Consider the following 20,328-nt stretch of genomic DNA (forward strand, 5'->3'; position numbering starts at 1 on the left):
CAGGGTACAGGGGACACAGGGATGAAAGACACAGTCCCTCCTCTCAAGGAGGTTGTACTCTGAAGGGGAAGAGAGCTTATAATGTAGTTTGATAAGCTCACTGATAAAGCTATGACTAGGCACCATGGGAGGACTTAGGAGGAGCACCTGATTCAGTCTAGGCATTCTAGCAAGGCTTCCTGGAAGAAGTGGTAGATGTTTTGAAGTCAGGGATACAAGCAGGAGGAGGGTCATTCCAAGCAAAGAAAATAGAATATGTAAAGAGAGCATTTAACTGAGCTGGGAGCAAAGCCACAAACCCCTTAGCTGCTCCGGGGCCTGCGCTGACACTGCAGCCTTTTCCTTGGCCCACAGGAAACGTGTGCCGTTGTACAGGCTACAGACCCATCCTCCAGGGCTTCCGGACCTTCGCCAAGGTGAGTTGGGGCCCTGGGACAGCAATGACCCTGCTCCTGAAGCAGCAACACTCAGGAATCACAGCTGGGAGGGACGCCATGGGCCTCTGGGTTACAGAGAAAAATGATCATGTGTCCAGCTGGCGGGTCCTTCTGCCGCAGGTCCCTGGCAGGGGCGTTGGGCTGTGCCGTTCTTATTCTGGAGGTTGGAGGGAGGTGGTGGTTCTCATCAATAGCACGGAGACTTTTCTTCCAGGGAAGGCCTGGAGAACTGGTTACTGGAAGAGACATTCTGCCTAAGAGCTAATTTCCTCCAGGGCATTCGGGCTTGGCATCCTTCCTTGGTGACTGGCACGCTCACCCATGGCACAGGTGCTGAACGTGGCATTTAATAACAACCCAGCCTGACTCAGCACTCGAGTCCCTCCTCCTTTCCCCGCTGTCCCCGCTGCTTTCTGCAGCTGGCACTCTGCTGGGCTTATGAAACTGCTAATTAGATCTTCAGACAGTGTGTGAACCCCTGTAGTGTTCATATTCCTCTGCGTGAGAAACCACAGCTGGGGTGCATGAGCATCGATTACATAAATGCAGACACACACCTGTCATCTGGCAAGGAGGACGGAGGGCTAGCTTCTCCTTTCTTGGCGTAATCTCCCCAGATTTTACCTGATTTCCCAGCTGGGTCAAGTTGATCCTGACTCCAATCAAACTGTCTCGTGTCAGTTTGATTCTGGGTTAAGGGGAGAGCCACAGACTCCTGTACCTTTCACTGACTTTTAGAGCTGGTACAGTACAAAAAGGAGTATTGTGTCCCAGTAGCCCAAAAGGGTGGAGATGGAGGTGGAGCCTCTAAGGATGGAAAATGCCACATCCTGGTGAATGCTGTTGACGATGCGGAACCAGGAGGTACGGATTTAAATGAAAATGATTGAAAGCTTAGATTCAGAATCTGCAGACCTGGGTTCAAATCCCATTCCATCACTTAACTGATGCATGATATTGGGCAAATTTCCTTGTTTCTAAAATGGGGATTGTAATAACACCTACCTTACAGTGCTTGTAGAAAAGACTTCTTGTAAAGCTCTTAGGACGATGCCTGGCACATCTTACATTTTCAGTAAATGGCAACATAAATTATGACGCTGGTACATTTTTTCCATGACCCATCTTTGATCTTCATGTATCGCTTAGGCTTCCCTGAGAACCAGGGGTTGTTAATCTTGTGCATGTACTTACTTCATAGGAGGCTCCTCAAAGAAATACAATCTGACCAGCTCTCCTAGTTTCTCCAGAGAGAAGGGCTTTTGAGTGTAGCTGACAATTATACTCCTTCTGTGGGTCAGAGTTTTATCATCATTTACACAGTTCCCGAGTCTATTGTGACACCATGGGAGGAGGTGAGCTGCATCCCCTTCACTCCAGCTGCCTGGCAGCGTAGAGCAGAGTAGAGCTGGGTCCTCCAAGCAGGCAAAATGACTGGCTCACGGAATGTGAGCCTCTCAGAAGCTCATGCATGTTACTCCTTGGAGGCCCCCAAGGCCTTTATTCAGAGCCTTTTAATTGTTACCTTACACACAGTTCTAAAAAGCTCATCTATCTAGTTTTCATGGCAGTAGCACACACCGGAAGAGGGTGAGAAGAGCATGCTATAGCGAGGCAGCCTGTTCACAGCAGGAAATGACAACGTTCACCTGGCAGCAAGGAAGGAAATGGGGGAACCATAAAAATAAGCCCAGTAGTTTTAGCCTACTGAGAAAAGTGGAAATCTCTCTGGGGAAAAACCCTAGCCTTATCTAACCGCAGTAGGCCTTGAGGGCAGTGACACATTATTGTACGTTATAGTAATTTATGTCATAAACACATCAATGAATTATCAAGGAAAAAGATCTAAGTAAGAAAGTGCTGACACTTTCATTATCTGAATAATCCACTTTTGCGAAATATATCCTTCCCCACAAGGACCCAGTGAGGGAGGCTGTTGTCTTACTGTACGCAGGGCCTGGTAATTTTCCACATCGCTCCTGCAAAAAGAGATGCGAAGAGGCCCTCTCCGTTCTGTCCAGATTCAGAGGGGAAGGGCAAGGTGGTGGTGTGGCGGTACAAAATAGACCGAGCCGCTCTGAGATCCAGTGGCAAAGCAGTGAATGCAAGAGGGGTCTGCACGCAGGGCAGCACGTGCAGGGGGGTTGAGGCAAGTCTGACAGTGCTTGCTCGTTCTCAGAGGCTACACCTTCGGCCTCCTTGGCCCTCTGAGAACTCCCTCGGGGACACTGGTGGGTGGTGACTCACCCTTTGGGAAATGTCGGCATGAATGGTGTCTTCCATGATTCACGTAAGGAAGGGCTACTCCCAGCCTGCTCCCCCAGGAATGGCTGCCCTGGAAATGTGTCTAGGTCTGTGCCTGGGAGTTCCCCCACTTCTGCCTCTTAGCACAACTCCACGATTCTGTAGTGTCTTCTGGGGCTCTGAGCTGAGACTCCTGCCTCCTTGGGCTAGATCAGTCAGGTGAACACACCCTTTCCCACCTTCAGTGCATTGGTTTTGGGAGGTAGCAATCTGGGCTCTATTCTGTGCTCCGCCATTGGCACCCCAAGAGGTCCTGAGCAAGTCCTTTCCCCATAGGTGATGAGTCATCAGACCTGTACATATCCTCCAGAACAGGCCTGCAGTGAGGAATAAAGAGTGAGCTTTCTGGCGAGAAGTGCCTGAGAAGGCGTGGGAAGGCCATCAGGCACACTGGCCGGGCACACCGCTGGTCCTGAACGTCTTTGGCAGCAGCCCCCCCAAGACTCCAGCCTGGGAGGCGCCCAGCCCATTCCCATAGAACTTGATGGTTTAGAAGTAGAGGCATGAGGGGCTTCCCTAGTGGTCCAGTGGTTAAGACCCTGTGCTTCCCCTGCAGGGGACACAGGTTCGATCCCTGGTCGGGGAACGAAGGCCTCCTCAGGAAGCAGTACTGAAGAGGAATGTGGGCACAAAGAGATGATTTGATAAAATAGGACTAGCTTTTATGGAGAAGTTTTCTCATAATTAAATATCCCTGCTGCTTCCAGGAGGAGAGGTCCTGTTTGTTTATTCTCAAGTTATTTAATCTACGCTAACGAAGTGAAAGTAGTTAAAGCAGAGGCCTTTCCTCTGTGCAGAGGCAAGTGGGATGGGGTGGGGTATCTGCTGTTCCTTTTGATGCTGGAATAGGTATCGTACCCGGATCTCATTTGATAGTAATCATCTAGGTTCTTTAGCTTCTGTGGAAACTCTTTGCAAATATCTTTGCGTGAATGTCGGTCATCTCTCTAGGATGGTGGATGCTGTGGAGCAAATGGGAACAGCCCGAACTGCTGCATGGACCAAAAGAAAGACCACAAGGTAAGCGGATCCTTTTCAGCCTGGAAGCCTGAGGGCCAGCCTCAGATCAAAGGAGCGAGTGGGCTCTCTCCACACTCTGGGCAGTGGTGGCTGGAAGAGGAAACGGTTACACCCCAGCCACGAGGGTGGTGAATGTGTACATTAGCCCTGGATCCTCTGTCAAGACCTCCTTGTCCCTTCTTCCCAGGAGATACCAGCTCCTCCACCAGCCTGCTGGGGTCTGTGGATGAGCTCGCTTGGACAGAGGGCTAGGCCAGCCCTGTGGGGCATTTTAAAGGAGGGGACAGTGTATCACTCATCTGTCCCCTTTTCCAGCAGGTCACTCTCTCGCCATCTTTATTCAACCCAGAGGAATTCATGCCCTTGGATCCCACCCAGGAACCCATCTTCCCCCCAGAGTTGCTGGTAGGTGATGCCCCACGAGCCCCTGGAGACCTGTTGGGTCCCACTCGTACCCACTGGGGCCTTTGTGTCCTCCTCGTCCTGTAGATTTCAGCCTGAATTTCCCTTCCTTTCTCTAACTCCCAAACGTCAAGTCCCTGTGCCACATATTCCCACAGGGACCCACACTTCTCTCCTTCTCACACGTGTCACTCTGAGGGAGTGGATCCCTTTGGCACGCTGTGTACAGTAACAGGAGCTCCAGAAGTATTTGGTGACCTCCGGGCTAAATCTCATGTATAAGCCCTCAAGCAATCCATTCTTCTTTCTGTTAGCAGTCCATTTATATACAAAACAAACAAACAAAGGGAGCTGTGTTCAAAGGACACAATCCATGGCCTGCAGCCATGTCTTAAGGACACCTCTCATGCCTACTTTCTCACCTTGGTGATTCTGCTCCTTCACTCCAACATCGTGACCAAAATAATAATAATAATAATAATCAAGCCACTCTCAAGGTTTCTCAGGTACAGATTTCTCAGGGGGTGGTGAGCTCATGAAGGCTGCTTTATGAATTCAACAGGCCAGAAAGAACGGCTTTGCAGCAGACCGCCAGCATATCTTTCTCTGTGAAACCTTGAAAAACCATCAGTTTGATTTGGGAGTTTTCTCTCTCAGCCCCACATCACCCCTCATGCTCTAGAGCCAACCTTCCATTGCATTCCCTTCTGATCCGCCTCCCGTACCTCCTGGAGACAGTGTGGGACAGTTCAAGTCACCTTGCGGCAGTGACCTTCAGCAGGTCCCATAACCTTGATCCTCAGCTTCCTCCTTCACCTGTAAAAGATGAGACTAACAGTGCCTCCTTCACTGAGATCTTCTGAAGACTAAGTGACATAATGTCTATAAAAGAGCTGCAACGTAATTCCTGCCTCGATACATGGTGTCCTCCCTCCCTTCTCCCCTGACATGCATTTTCCATCTGAATTCAGTATTAAACAAATCCATAGTAGAGTTGATCCCCTTGCAAACTTAAAGCGATGGCCCTGGGAATGGCAGTGGGGAGGAAGAGGCAGCACGGTAAGAAAACTTCATTTTCCAGAGGCTGAAAGACATTCCGCAGAAGCAGCTGCGTTTTGAAGGGGAGCGTGTGACCTGGATCCAGGCCTCGGCCCTGAACGAGCTGCTGGACCTCAAAGCGCAGCACCCTGAGGCCAAGCTGGTGGTGGGGAACACGGAGATTGGTAAGGGCGCGGGGTGGCCCTGGGCCAGTCTGCCCAGTTCAGCCCCTGTGGCTGTGTGTCCTCTGTGTGTCCTCTTTTGCCCTCACTTCCCCATTTCATATGTGGAGTAATAACACCTCCTCTAAGGGTTGTCCTGAGTACTCACTGAACTCCTTGCTGACTGTTCTCCGTAAGCACTGACAGGGAGCCTGCTCTGCGCTGGGTACACTGGGAGAGCCAGGGGTACCCAGATCACCTGGACCAGACCCCTTCCCTTCAGTGTCTCCCAGTCTAAAGGCGGAGGGAGCAACGTAGCTTACGTGTCTGGACCGGTGCCTGACGGACACTAGGGGTTCCATAAAGGTCACTCTCTTGCCCTCCCTTTTCTGGGGGTGATGTGGTAAGGCTCGGGAGAGGAGATGTCCAAGTGTGACTGTGCTGTGTCGTCCATGACTGTGGCCACCTGCCGTGTGGTGCCACCACCTGGGACATGAGGCCCGCGGTACGTGAACAGGTCAAGGAGACACCAGATGTGCAGCTCTCGGGCTTGGTCCTTGAAGACACAGGAGCAGAGGTGCCCAGGTCCCTGCTCGTCTCCATCCATTTATAAACCTGGCCTGGCCCGTTTCCACTTGGCTGGACCCAAGCCCAGTGGGGATCCAAGGAGAGGATGGTGGCACAGCCGAGGTCTGCCTCAGAGGAACCCTGGTTTGGGGGAACTTGACATGCTTTTAAGCAGCCAAGTCCAGCTTGTGGGGGACTCCTGGCTCTGGCTCTGGAGGGACCCCCCGAGCCCTGGGTTCTGGTTGGTTCTTCAGCCACAGAGAGGAGGGCCTGGCTCAGGTCTGTGCTGGTGAAGTGCTGAGCTGGGCCACCCTTGTGAGCACAGGTGCTGTACAGAGTCCCCTGCTGCAGTAATGTGACACATCAGGATGGCAGGGTGGCCTGTGAGACGTGCCTCAGGTGATATGACCACAGTGGCTGGCCTGTGTAGCCATGACCCAAGGGCCCGGGGTCCCATGAGTTAAGGTGGAGAATGACTGGCTGGAAGAATATTTGGGGTCCTTGGGTATATGACACGTTCCTCGCCACGAGTCACACAATGTCCTGGGCTCAGTTAGATTCTAAGAGAAAGGCATTCACAAAGATATTATAAGCTCCAAGTTAGAAATAATTGCTTAAGACCATGCCACAGCTCTACCTCCTCCCTCACACGCACTCCGCACAGTGTAACCACCTACCGCCATGACGTAGGGGGAGGTGGGTCATAGAGAACCCCTTATCAAAATGAGCCACTTAGTGCCTCCATCTACATTCTTTGCCCTACGAGCTGATATTCAAACAGGCCAGACTCCTCAAAGCCTGCGCCTCCCTTCAGAGACCCTCAACGGCACCGGAAAGGGGCGGGGGGGGGGGGTTGATGCACAGACATTTCCTTCTTACCCTTTTCCATCTACAGCCCTGTGGGCGGGGCTGGGAGAGGTGCTGTGCTAACTGGGTCTGAGGAACAGAAGCAGGTCTGTTCGCAGAGGTTTCTTACTTGATTCACCGGAAGGACAGAAACCAGACACAGACATTCGGTCCCACCAAGCCATGCACCTTAAGAACTCAGACAGATATTGGGGACTGGGAGGCCAATCTGAAGTTTTCTCTCTCAGTCAATTTTCCTTTTTTGTCTGAATGTTAGACTTTCATATCATATTACTATTACATCCCGATTCTAATAATTGCTCCGGTACTGAAATATGCCCATTTTTAGCTGTGTAATTTGGGCGAGAAACTTAACCTCCCTGTGCCTCAGTTTCTTCATCTATAAACAGAGAAAATCACAGTATTTCATAGTGTTATTGTGAGGACTGAGTTAAAATATGTAAAGTGCTTACAAGCGTTCCTGACTTATTTTCATGCCCTTTTTCTAATATTGTGATTAAACACGCACGCACACATGCTCACACACGAATTCGAGTTCATCTTATTTGAATTCCGACGGGTTTTTTCGAGAGGGAAAGACATAGCTTTCAGGCTGACTGTGCGGAAACTGCACTCACTCTCACATCTTGTCCACTGCACCCCTAATCACCCCAAGTCACCCACGGAGCATGTTACGATCGTGAATATGTCCTCCGTCCTGTGTGCAGTGGTGGGGGAAAATGCCCTGGTGATAAACAACAGACCACTTGAGGCTTCTTGTTTCTCTTCAGGCATTGAGATGAAGTTTAAGAATCAGCTCTTTCCTGTCATCATCTGCCCAACCTGGATCCCTGAGCTGAATTCAGTGGAGCATGGACTGGAGGGTAAGGGGAAGTTTGCCTGAGCCCACAGAGGGTCTGGGATGCTGGAGGTGGGTCATGCGGGGGGATGACGAGTGCCAGGAAAGACTCCTCTTTGGCTCCCGCTGCCGCCTGCATTTTTGGGAGCCGCCCTGCATGGAAAGTGGGCACCCTCAGTGCTCTCCTCCTCGGAGCATCCATGGTAGGGTGCCAGCGGGCAAGGGGCTTGGGATTCTCCGTAGTTGTTCTCTATCCTGGCTGCATGTTAGAATCGCTCATGGAAATAGGGGGTAGGTGGGGGGAGTTTTGGGGTGCTTTTTAAAAAAAAAAATGCCAAGACTTCACCCTCAGAGATCTGATTTTATTGAGTTGAGAACCACTGGTTTAGAGAAACGAGCACTCTGGTTGTAGGGTCAACGGGCCTGGGGTTGAGTCCTGGCTCTTTTATTAGCTGTGTGGCATTGGGCAGGTCACTTGACCTCTCTGGGCCTTAATTTCCTCATCCATACAAGGATGTGCGTCCAGGTTTAGCCTTACTGGGGCTGCTGTGTATGGAAGTGCTTTCCGAGCTGTGACGGGGATCGCTGTCATTCCGAGCGTGTGTTCCCAGGTATCTCCTTTGGAGCCGCTTGCCCCCTGAACTCTGTGGAAAAGACCCTGCTCGATGCGGTTGCTAAGCTTCCCACCCAGAAAACAGAGGTGTTCAGAGGCGTCCTGCAGCAGCTGCGCTGGTTTGCCGGGAAGCAGGTCAAGTCTGTGGCGGTGAGTCCCTATTTAGGGGCCCAGGATGCACGTTTTCATCGCAAGGCGAGGGGCGCTAGTCTGGACTCTGCTGCAGACCCAATGGGTGTCAAACTTAAGTGCTTAGAATTGCCTGGGGTGTTTGTTGAAAATGCAGATTCCTGGGCCCCACCCTCAGAGCGTCTGACGGCAGGTCTGGAGTGGAGCCCACGGGTCAGGGTTTAACAAGCCCCACAGGTGTTTCTGATGAAGGTGGCCTGCGGGCCACCCTTGGAAGCACCCACGCTGTGACTCAGTCTTTACCCCTGAGGTTGGAGCCACCTGCCTCCCTCTTCCTGGACTTGGCCGAGGCTGCCAGCAGGTGAATGAGAGATAAGTTAGGGAGAAGCCGAAATAGGAAGGGGGACTGCCTTTCAGAGCTGGGGAGAGAACCAGAGGTAGACCCCCTGAGAGGAGGGAGAGGCCCACCTCTTGACTGTTTGTAATAAATCTTCAGACTGGCCCCCAAATTCTGGGTTTGCAGACGGCGTTCTCACACCTGGCGCCATTTCAGTCTCACAGTTGTTGATGGAGTTGGGAGAAAAGCTGGCCCTCCCATTCCACTGCTGTTGTTGTTTTAAATTAGAACAAGAAACAAAGCAAAACAGCCTACTCCCATTCTCATCACCCTACCCCAGGCACCTGCCTCCTTTGATTACAGATAAGGAGACATAAACCCAGAAAACTCTGCTGAGTTCCCAAGCACAGATGCAATCTACTTCTGGGAAGGATTTTTTTTTTTTTTTCCCTGGAACAACTGGTTTTCTTCCTCTTTTCTAATAATAGGAACCCTGTGTCTGATTCTCCTTACATTCTTTGCCAAGGAAGCTCAGTTAGAACACACTGTTCATCCTTAAGCCTTCCTCCTCATTTTCCTTGATCTTTACCTTTTATTTCTTTTTTACTAAATCTCTATGGCCTCTGTGATAAACCACATCAACCCTTTCAGAAAGAGTTTGGGTGAAATCGATCAAACAAACACTTTAAAGGCTGATCCCGGTTTACCAACAGGTAAATTTCAGAGCTGAGGGCCAACCTCAGGCACTGGAATCTCTTGCATGTTGCCCGAATGCCCAAGTTCTTACTGTGCTGATCCTGTGTCTCCACAGGGGTGGAGAACCTCAGGGCTCTCCCTTCAGCAGGTGTCCCCCACCTTCTGTGCGTTCGGGAGCCAGCTGTGTGAGCAGGGCTTTCCTGGGGTGGGCTCTCTCACACGCTCTCTCTGCTTGTCCTAGTGCATTGGAGGGAACATCATTACAGCCAGCCCCGTCTCCGACCTCAACCCTGTGTTCATGGCCAGTGGGACCAAGCTGACTATCGTGTCCAGAGGTGAGCTGCCTCATACAGTGGTCAGGAAAGAGGGCTGGGGATGGGGTGGAGTCTCACAAGATAGGTCACTTTCTGGAGAAGCAGAGCCCAAAGTTCAACGATGCAGCTTTCCTGAAGTTTGGATCCCTGGCAACTGCAAAGGGAGATGTGCCCAGGTTGGGGACCAGGAGAGCTGGACCACCACTTAATTAAGAATTCACAACAGGACCTTTCAGCCAGATGCCTTACTTAGTGGTGTGTGCTGGGGCCAGAGCACACTGCTCACCGCAGCTGATTGCTAGGTTTTCAGAGAATCTGAGCATTTGTTAAACATGGCAGCTATTAAAACTTAAACTATATAACCTTACAGTGAAATAAAGTATATTTAAAAACAAAGGTAATGGACTTATATACACTACCAAATGTAAAATAGGTAGCTAGTGGGAAGCAGCCGCATAGCACAGGGAGATCAGCTCGGTGCTTTGTGACCACCTAGAGGGGTGGGATAGGGAGGGTGGGAGGGAGAAGCAAGAGGGAGGAGATATGGGGGTATATGTGTATGTATAGCTGATTCACTTTGTTATAAAGCAGAAACTAACACACCATTGTCAAGCAGTTATACTCCAATAACTGCGTAAAAAAAAACCACAAAGGTAATAAGTACTCAAAATTCACCATTTCCCAATTATTTTATTTCATTTTACAGTTGTCTATGCCCTTGAGGTTATTTCCATTTATTATATTTGTAGAGGGAAATGCTGCATAATGGTGTACTCCTGTCCATCTTTCCTCGTTGGAGGGTCCCCAAGACCACCTCTGGGTTTGATGACTCTTAGGAGGTCAAGGAAGCCTCACAGGACTCAGCGTAGAGTCTTACTCATGGCTATGACTTATTACAGCAGGAGGATAGAAAGCAAAATCAGCAAAGGGAAAAGATGCATGAGGCAGAGGAAACCAGGCACAAGCTTCCAGGGCCTCCTCCCAGGGTAGTCACACAGGACATGCTCAGTCTCCCCAGTAATAAGTTGAGTTGTGACAACACATGTGAAGGGTAGTCTACCAGGGACACTTGTTAGAGACTCAGCCCCCAGGGCTTTTACTGGGGGCTGGTCATGTAACTCTGCCTGGCACGTACCAGAAGTCCAGACTCCCAGGAGGAAAGTCAGGTGTTCAGCCTAAACCATATGATGTGTACAAACATTTCGGGCCCAGTGAGCCGTTCTTATCAGGGAATGGTGGGAACTCTCCTGAAATCCAAGGCCCCAGAGGATAGCTAGTGGCCAACCTTGTAAGCAGGACTTTCAGAGGAGGGCAGGTCTGCTGTGTCAACTCTTTGCTACCCTCCTTCCAACGTCACACTGAGCGATTTTGCTCTTTTAGCTTTGCGTTGGCCGTGGTAGGAGTATCTATACCACATAAACTAGCAAATGCTTTGAATCAGGGTTTTTTCTCAAAGAACTGATTGTTAAACAGTCACCAGCACACCAGTGCTTCAGGATTTCAAATGGAGCACCTTGGCCCCCGTCTTGCCAGCCACTGCCTCTGACTGTGGGCATCAGAGACCAGGATGGAGAATTCCACTGGTGGTCTGTCCTATGCTTTCCTCACGTTGGTCCCTCTCTGTCTTGCCTCTGTACAGGCACCAGAAGAACGGTTCGGATGGATCACACCTTCTTCCCTGGCTACAGAAAGACCCTGCTAGGTCCAGAGGAGATACTGCTCTCCATTGAGATCCCCTACAGCAGGGAGGTGAGATGCTGTCAGAAACATCCTGAATCACCCCTACTCCTGCCAGGCTCCAGACGGGGAGACCAGAGCCTGCCTCGGGAACCAAACTTAGCGTCTCTTCACTTTAACATCGACGTTCTTGTCTCTGAACATTGCCTTTAACCAACCATATTACTCTCTGAGTAATGTGGGGGCACAGGGCATAATCAGTGAAACCAGAGAGGTAGATGTGTGATCCTGAGTGAGTCATTCATCTTTCTGAGCCCCAATTTCCTCATCTGTAAAATGGGCCCATGTTACTGACTGTGCAGGTTATTGTGAAGACTGAAAAGAAAGAATTCATAAGGTTCCTGGCAGATATGCAGGAGCTGGTGGAGATCACCAGCTAGTGCTAGTGACATAGTTCCAAGAACACATCTACTTGTGGAGTATCCCTGCCCCAGTTTTGGTATGATGAAGTGTGGAGTTTGCATGCTGGGTAGAGAAGCTACCTGTGACTCAGGTCCTCACATGCTGACCTTGGGCTTGACAAGGTGCTTTTTCCCTGACCTTGCCCTGTGTTGTCTTGGATGGATTTCTGCTTCACGAGAGGGTTTTCTGGCTTGTTGGGGCAGGTCTGGGCTCCTCTGGCCGCCTTGCTCTTGTTCCTTGGGGCCTGTGGTGTCTTGAGCTGGTGTGGTTTTGTCCTACACATTCCACAGTGGGCCTTTTAGAAAAGTGATCTGTGAGAGCCAGGAACCAGCTGTAAAGGAGAGTATTAAGGGTTTACCAGAGCCTGTGCTTTAGCGAGTGTTACAAGGCATGTTTTGCCCTTGCTGATTTTGACCTCCTTCATGAGAATACTAATTAAATTAAAGCAGTTATATCCCTGTAGTGGTTTCTTAATGATTTTCCAGCCTGTCCTCATAGACCATTTTGAACAGGGATTCCCAGAGTTCTGGTATTTCACAGATCAGTAGATTTTGATTTTTTTTTTAATTATGAGGTGGGGAAAGGAAGAGGAAACAGGCGTAGCACTGCCCAGTTTTTATTTTGCCAGGTAGGGACATTAACAAAAAACATTTTATAAATGAAAAGAGGTTTTAATACCCAGAATTAGGTCTTGCTCAAGAAAGAACAGCTGATGACCTGATGCTGACGCTGCATGAACCCTGGGAAAAATGTTGCCGTGGGCAAGCACAGTCCCGGGAGTGAGCGGCTGGAACCTCTGCTCCAGAACCGAGTTCAAGCTCTGGGCTGATTGCCCCAGGGCCATGTTAGACATCAGAAATCTAGACGAGCTTTCTCATTAGGAGGGGTCTCCGTGGCTTCTTCAACAAAAGCCTGGGGCCATTTTGAACCTCAACAGTGGGCCTCCTTGTTTCTCCAATAAACCTTTCCTTAAACCTCCCACCTGTGACATTCATCAGAACTTGTGGTGCCGGGGTGAGTTCAGACCTCGAGCAGAACCTGAAACAGCTGGTTCTTACCTGGAAAGTAACTCACGCTCTCCTCCTATCTCCAATGACAGAGATTGGCTTGGATCCGGGGGAAATGTATGTTCAAAGCACAAAGGCAGCTACTGTTTCATAGTGAGTCTTTCTTTCAGGAAACAAGATTTCTAACCATAGCCAGTAGACTGGTAGGAGACACAAGGCAGGGAGAGCATCTGCAGAAGCCACAAACACCTCCATCTGATGCTGGGTCTCAAACACCCTTTGGCATCGCACTGTACCTGCTTGAGAGGTGGTCAGGCCAGTGGAGCCTTCAGAACAGCTCTGGGGAGGCCGGGTGGACATGATACCAGGCACCAGGATGGGGAAGCCGTGGTGGGGCTGCGGCAGTCTCTCAGGAGCCTTCGTGAAAGCACCTTGCCCCCTCCTGCTCTTTGGTTGAGAGCACCCAGTTCTCCTGTGTCCCTGATTTCCCATTTTCCAGACTGATAGGCAGAAATCCTGGCCCTTTCCCAGCTTCCAGGAACATTATCCGGAACTTCTCCTGAAAAGGTGGTAGTTATGTCCCGATCGTTGGCCTCCACCACCAGCTCTTGGCTGCTCTGTGATGGTCGTGCCACCTCACCCCACCTTGTGTCCCTGCTTCAGGCTCACCATTTGCAGTCCTTGCAAAACAAGGTAGGAAACAGGGATTTTTCTGTGATTTTCAGGGTGAGTTTTTCTCAGCATTCAAGCAGGCCTCCCGCAGGGAAGATGACATAGCCAAGGTGACCTGTGGCATGAGAGTCCTGTTCCAGCCAGGAACCACGCAGGTAAAGGAGCTGGCCCTTTGCTATGGTGGAATGGCGGACAGGACGATCTCGGCCCTCAAGACCACGCAGAAACAGCTGTTGAAGTAAGAGCCAACGGCAAAATAAAATTGCTCCTGGTGCTACTGATATTATCACTGCTGCTGCTACTACGATGGCCACCAGCAGTATTACCGTTGCTGCTACGACCGTTACTGCTGTAGCTGCTTCTACTACTACTACTGTGATTTCTGCTGCCACGGGTGGTATTACTATGAATCGTGTTGCTGCTGCTGTACTACTGTTAGCATTGCGACTACTGCGGCTGTTACTATCTCTGCCTGTTGCTGGAGCTACAGCTGCCGTTACTATTGCTCCTACTGCTGCTGCTTCTGCTACTCCAGTCGCTACAGCTGTGCTCCTCGTATTATTTCTGCTCCTGTTATTACTACTGTCCTGCTCCTACCATTGCTGTCATTCCGATGGCTACCGCCACTATGACTAATATTACTGTTGTGGCTACCGCCACTATTACAGCTGCTACTACTACCGCTGTCTCTTCTACTACTAATATACCATTATTGCTGTTACTCCTAGTATTACTGCTACTGGTGTTACTGCTGCTGCTACCATTAACGCTGCTGTTATTGCTGTTACTGCAACTATTACTATTGCAACTAGCACTGCTGCTGCCACTATTACTACTAAGAGTATCACTACTGCTGCTGCTGCTGCTTCTGCTACCAGCAGTATCACTGGTGCTCTTGCTATCACTACTGGTGCTTCTCCTGTTTCTGTTATTACTTCTGCTTCTACTACTATTACTATTGCTTTCACTACTACTATTACTGCTTCTGTCACTGTTAGTGTTACTTCTACTGGTATTGCTGCTGCTACGCTGTTATTATAGCAACTGCTATTACTATGGCTACTGTGTGGCAGCAGTCGTACCAAGCACTTTGCTGGCACTGTCCTATGTAATCCTCACAATAACCATATGGATAGGTAAAGCTTAACTTTGGAGTTTGGTTCCTTGGTTCCAATTCCTGGCTCCGATACTTAACAGATGGGTAATATAAACCAAGTTACTTAATTTTTCCATGTCTCCGTTTTCTCGTTGGTAAAATGAGTATAAAAATTTTCCCGACTATACCTTTCAATTTAGGTTGAAAACGACATTTCATATAAATCACTTGGGACATTACCTAGTACATTATAGGAACTCAATAGATTGACCTATTATTATTTTTGTGGTCTTTAAAAAATTGTATCTATCTTTAAAAAAGAGAAAACTGAGGCTCAAGGAGGTTAAGTAACTTGCCTAAAGTCACGTAACTATAAGTATCTGAGCCACAGTTTGAGCTGAGGTTCGTGACTCTAAGGCCCTGTGCAAGCCACTCACACAATGGATTCTGAGAGCTGGGTGGGAGTGCTCTCACACAGCCTGCTCTCTGGCAGGTTCTGGAACGAGAAGCTGCTGCAGGACGTGTGTGCAGGCCTGGTGGAGGAGTTGCCCTTGTCCCCAGACGCCCCAGGTGGCATGATTGAGTTCCGGCGCACCCTCACCCTCAGCTTTTTCTTCAAGTTCTACCTGACAGTGTTGCAGAAGCTGGGCAAAGAGGACTCAGAAGATGTGAGTTTGGGGCCTGGGCAAGGCAAAGACTTCCTGCAGCACTTGTGTTTAGGGATCTGGGAAGCTGGCCGGGGTAGGAGAGTGCCGTGGACCAGGTGGTAAACGTTCCTCTCCTCTGGATGTCTAAGGACAGAGGAGCAGGGACCAGGGACACAGCCTAAGGAGGCACACGGAGATGGGAGCCAACTGGGTGGCTGAGAGGCAGAGCACTGGGCTGGGAGTCGGGGATGTGGGTTCTTGTCCTGGCTGTGTCATTACCTTAGGTGAGAACTTGAGTAGGTCACCACTCTTTCTATGTCTTAGCTATAAAAATCTGGGGGCGGGTAGACCAGACGATCCTTCCAGCAGTGTAGCTGATACAGCTGTGGTTGTGTAGTTAGAATGGGAATGTGATGTGATGAGAACGTGAGGTGGGGCTACTGCAGCCAGGGGAGATGTGCATCCAGGAGAGGATGCTAGTTGAGGTAGAGTCTAACTCCTGAGATGGGTTTGCCAGCAAGTATTTATTTTGCACCTATTACATCATAAGATTGTACTGTGTGCACTAGGGGGGGCAGCGGGGAGCCTAGTGTGGGAGAGAACGGGATCAGTAAAGGTCAGCCTGGTGTGACGACTGAGGAGATGGAATGGGGGGTGGGGCACAAAGGAGAGAAGGCTTCACGGCTGTGGGTGCAGTAGAGTGAGATCCCTTTTTATAAACATTTGTAATCGTTAATTTTTTCTGATGATGTAAGTAATAAATTTGTGGAAAACTTTAGAAAATACAGAAATGTATAAAGAAAAAATTAAAATTACTCTCAGATCTTAGATAAAGCCACTGCTAATATTTTCCCTTATTTCTCTCATCTTTTTTCCTATGTTTATCTGTCCATCTGTCTGTCATCCTATTTGTCTGCTCCATGTCTCTCTCTCTTTCTATCTGTCCTTCCATCTGTCTATCTATATATCTATCATCTTCCTATCTTTTGATCTGGATGTATCATTTTCTAAATAGATTTGGTGTCATGCTGCATAGAGAGCTTCACGTTCCCCTTAATTTTGTCGAGATGATACTATGAGAATTTCCCCTACCACTAAATATTTCCCACAGAATTGAGGAGAAAAAGGATGACTTTTCCAGGAAGACTGAGGGAGAAGGATATTCCCAACAGAGAAAGCAACATGCATAAATGCAGGAAGGAGGGAAACTTTGGTTTGGTGTGTCAGAGGAAGTAGGGTGCAGGGGTGGGGGAAGAGAAGCTGTCAGAGCCCACGTTCGGATGTTGAGATAGACCCAGCCAGTACCAGGAGAGTAAATGAGGAGATGAGAAAGTTGTTACTTTTACCACTTGGGAACAACCAAGAATGGGACCAATGATAGAAATAGTCATGATCACCTCTGTTATCTTGTCTCCACAGAAGTGTGGTAAACTGGACCCCACCTATTCCAGCGCCACCTTACTCTTTCACAAAGACCCTCCGGCCAACATCCAGCTCTTCCAAGTGAGTACAGACTGTGTGTAGCTAATATCAGTGGCCCTTGCAGGGCACCTCAGATGATGCTGACCATTGGTGAGTGACCAACTCACATTGTATGTGGGTGCTTAAAGCTCCTTACCATTGTGCATAAATGTCTAGTGAAGGAAATGGGAATTATATTCATGTGAATGAAGCCATTTCCCCCCTTGTCACCTAAATTTCTCTCTTGGGATTCCTCTCATCTTCACCTGCTCCTTAAAAAGCATTTTTTCCCCATTTTGTTTTTTTCTAGTTCCTCTGCAGGGCTCATGTGCAAAGCTAGGAGTTCTCTTGAGCATGTAAACTAAACAAAATTTTAAAAACCCTATTTATATCAACAGTAATTTTTTGAGAGGTATTAGTTAAAGGGTCAGCTGTAAATGTTTTGGATTTCTGTGGGCCACATAGTCTCTGCTGCAATTCCTCAACTCCATCATTGCAGCACAAAAGAAGCAAGAGGCAATACGTAAATGAATGTGTGTGGCTATGCACCAGTAAAACTTTATTTGTAAAACCAGGGAGTGGGGGCTTCCCTGGTGGCGCAGTGGTTGAGAGTCCGCCTGCCGATGCAGGGGACGCGGGTTCGTGCCCCGGTCCGGGAAGATCCCACATGCCGCGGAGCGGCTGGGCCCGTGAGTCATGGCCACTGGGCCTGCGCATCCGGAGCCTGTGCTCCGCAACGGGAGAGGCCACAACAGTGAGAGGCCCGCGTACCGCAAAAAAAAAAAAAAAAAAACCAGGGAGTGGGCCAGATTTGGCCCATTGTCAATGATTTGTAGACCCCTGATCTAGATTGTAATGGTCCAAAGCATAAACTCTGGGCCTGACTGCCAGCACTTGACTCCAAACTCTGCTATCACATAACTATAACCTTGGACAAGTTACTTTCTCTCTCTGCCTCTTGGGCAAGTTAGTTATGCCCAGTTGCAAATGTGGCTAATGAGGGCCCCTGTTTCACGGCATGGTTTTGAGGATTCAACGGGTTAATAAAAGTGAATAGCTTAGGTAGTTCCTGGTATATAGTAAACTCTCAATAACTACTAGCCATCATTATTATTACTTTGAAAAAACACACAAAACAGTGTTTTATTATAAACTGAATACATTTTAGAACATTTTGAAAAATGTAGAAAAACATAAGAAAATAAAAATCACCCCAAATCTCACCTCCAAGAGAAAATCATTACTCTATGTTTGTATACTTCTTTCCATTTTTTCCTATGCATATATGGACATATCTGTACTATATTTATAACATTTTCCACAGAATTTTGAATCATTACGCACACATACAATGTTGTATGTCCTGCTTTTACACTTAGCATGAGCGTTCTTTCCTTCTAATTAAAATTCTTCAAAACTATCTTTTGACAGTTGTGTGTTATTCCATCCTGTGAGCATAGCATAGTTTATTTACGCAGCTCTCAACAAATGGACATTTAGGTTCCTTGTTTTGTTTGCTCCTGCATATAGTCAGCCGTCATCTGTGGATGTGGAGCCCATGGATACAGAGGGCCAACTATACTGCCCCATTTTATATAAGGGACTTGAGCATCTGCAGATTTGGGTATCCATGGGGCGTCCTGGGCAGATGCCCGTGGCTGACTGTATAGTGATACTGTGACCAGTCTTCTCAATGCCTTCTTACCTGCCTTCTGTTTCTTTCACCCCGTTCCCCGCCTGCCTCCTCCATTCTCACTCCTCACATTTGCTTTGGCCTGAAGCTCTCCATGGCTCCCTGGGGCCTCTAGGGGAACAGTGTCCCCTGCAGCTCAGCCTGATTGGTGGCCATGTTGTTCCAGGAAGTGCCCAAGGGTCAGTCTGAGGAGGACATGGTGGGCCGGCCCCTGCCCCACCTGGCCGCGGCCCTGCAGGCCTCTGGGGAGGCTGTGTACTGCGATGACATCCCTCGCTACGAGAATGAACTGTTCCTCCGGCTTGTCATCAGCACCCGGGCCCACGCCAAGATCAAGTGCGTGCAGTAAAAACACCTGGGAAGGGGGGTGCAGGGAACACCTGCCAGGCCCTGGAGATGCCACAACGACAAGCCTCCTCCAGGGCCTCCCAGTCCAGAGAGGAACACAGGAACTCTTTTTAAAACCAGTCTGGAGAGAAACAGGAGACGTGAGGGGCTCAGGGGTGCTGGGAGGGTGGGGGGATGACATTGGAGAGGTGGGCAGGGGCCAGATCAGGAAAGCCTTGGGGTGCTGAACAGGGACACTACACTTGGCCAGAAAAGCAATGAGGAGCTGCTGAAAGGCCTTTCTTAGATCTTCACTGTGGATATTGGGCTAAACTTCAGTGCACATCTTCAGGAGAACTTGAGTCAGCACCAAAGGGAAGAAGGAGGCCTTAGAGTGCCTGCCATTGACGTCCTATTCCAGTGTTTAGCAACCTGACCTTGGCTCTTGTGCTTAAGCTCTCATTTTCTCCATAGGGTACTTTTGTGAGGATCAGTGATAGTGTCCACAAAGGACCCAGCAGAGAATAATCACGTGTACCCATTTGTTGAACCTTGAGAGCCCAAATGGCAAGAATTTCTACCTCGATGATGATGGTGATGATAATAAAGACACTCACGTCACACAATATTTGCTGCAGCCTGGTTTAAAGCATTTTACACATGTGGCCTTATCTCTTCCTCGCCACAACCCTATAGGCAGGTCATATTATTATCCCCATGTTCCAGATGAGGAAACTGAGTGGTACAGCAAAGGCCCTAATGTGCTGAATCTGGATAGGTATTAGCTGTGATGTGGGTATTGGAGCTCTCCAGAGTAAATGCTTTCCGGTTCTCTTGTACTTGGAGACCAAAATAGGGCATTGTACAAGGTCCATAGGGACAAACGTGTCCTATTCATCTTATATCTCCCACAGCACTCAGCACAGTGGCCTCCACGTGGTAAGCATTTAATCAGCATTTGCAAAATAGGATAGGATAGGATAGGATAGGATAGGAGGTAGAAAAGGGAAGCATTAGGGTGGAGGAAAAACTGTCAAAAAGAAGACAAAGTTATCCAATTGGGTAATGGGTCTTTTTTTTTTTTTAAGATGAAAATGTTTTCCCGTTTAAGTTCATGGATCCCTGAATTCTATCAATAGACCCTTTGAGGGTATAGATCCCTGTTCTAGATGATAGTATCTGTTCTCCCTATGAAGGGATGGATGGGATTGGATGGGGAACTACAAGGAGCAAGATTTATAAGATATAAAAGTATAGCTGGGCTTCCCTGGTGGCGCAGTGGCTGAGAGTCCACTGCCTGCCGATGCAGGGGACACGGGTTCGTTCCCCTGTCCGGGAGGATCCCACATACCGCGGAGCGGCTGGGCTCGTGAGCCATGGCCACTGAGCCTGCACATCCGGAGCCTGTGCTCCGCGATGGGAGAGGACACAACAGTGAGAGGCCCGTGTACCGCAAAAAAAAAAAAAAAAAAAAAAAGTATAGCTGAAGATATTTTAGAAATTTTCTCTATTATACAGTCTTTTGGGAAAGAATTATTGATTCACAGGTAGAAGCAGAGCATA

General features: G+C 49.0%; 1 protein-coding gene across 2 annotated transcripts in view; it reads left to right on the forward strand.

Moving 5' to 3' along the window:
• XDH (xanthine dehydrogenase) overlaps nucleotides 1–20,328 on the forward strand; it is a 59,668-nt gene that overhangs the window by 13,507 nt on the left and 25,833 nt on the right. The window contains exons 6-17 of one of the 2 annotated variants that reach the window (XM_065890611.1): nucleotides 355–416; nucleotides 3,693–3,761; nucleotides 4,077–4,166; nucleotides 5,245–5,386; nucleotides 7,567–7,659; nucleotides 8,246–8,397; nucleotides 9,651–9,744; nucleotides 11,363–11,472; nucleotides 13,595–13,779; nucleotides 15,131–15,305; nucleotides 16,704–16,787; nucleotides 18,605–18,774. In XM_065890611.1, the coding sequence (XP_065746683.1) occupies nucleotides 355–416; nucleotides 3,693–3,761; nucleotides 4,077–4,166; nucleotides 5,245–5,386; nucleotides 7,567–7,659; nucleotides 8,246–8,397; nucleotides 9,651–9,744; nucleotides 11,363–11,472; nucleotides 13,595–13,779; nucleotides 15,131–15,305; nucleotides 16,704–16,787; nucleotides 18,605–18,774 (1,426 nt within the window). The remainder of the gene's footprint in view (nucleotides 1–354; nucleotides 417–3,692; nucleotides 3,762–4,076; nucleotides 4,167–5,244; nucleotides 5,387–7,566; nucleotides 7,660–8,245; nucleotides 8,398–9,650; nucleotides 9,745–11,362; nucleotides 11,473–13,594; nucleotides 13,780–15,130; nucleotides 15,306–16,703; nucleotides 16,788–18,604; nucleotides 18,775–20,328) is intronic. The other variant, XM_065890612.1, reaches the window with a different exon arrangement.

Source organism: Phocoena phocoena, chromosome 14, assembly GCF_963924675.1.
Source record: "Phocoena phocoena chromosome 14, mPhoPho1.1, whole genome shotgun sequence".
NCBI lineage: Eukaryota > Metazoa > Chordata > Mammalia > Artiodactyla > Phocoenidae > Phocoena > Phocoena phocoena.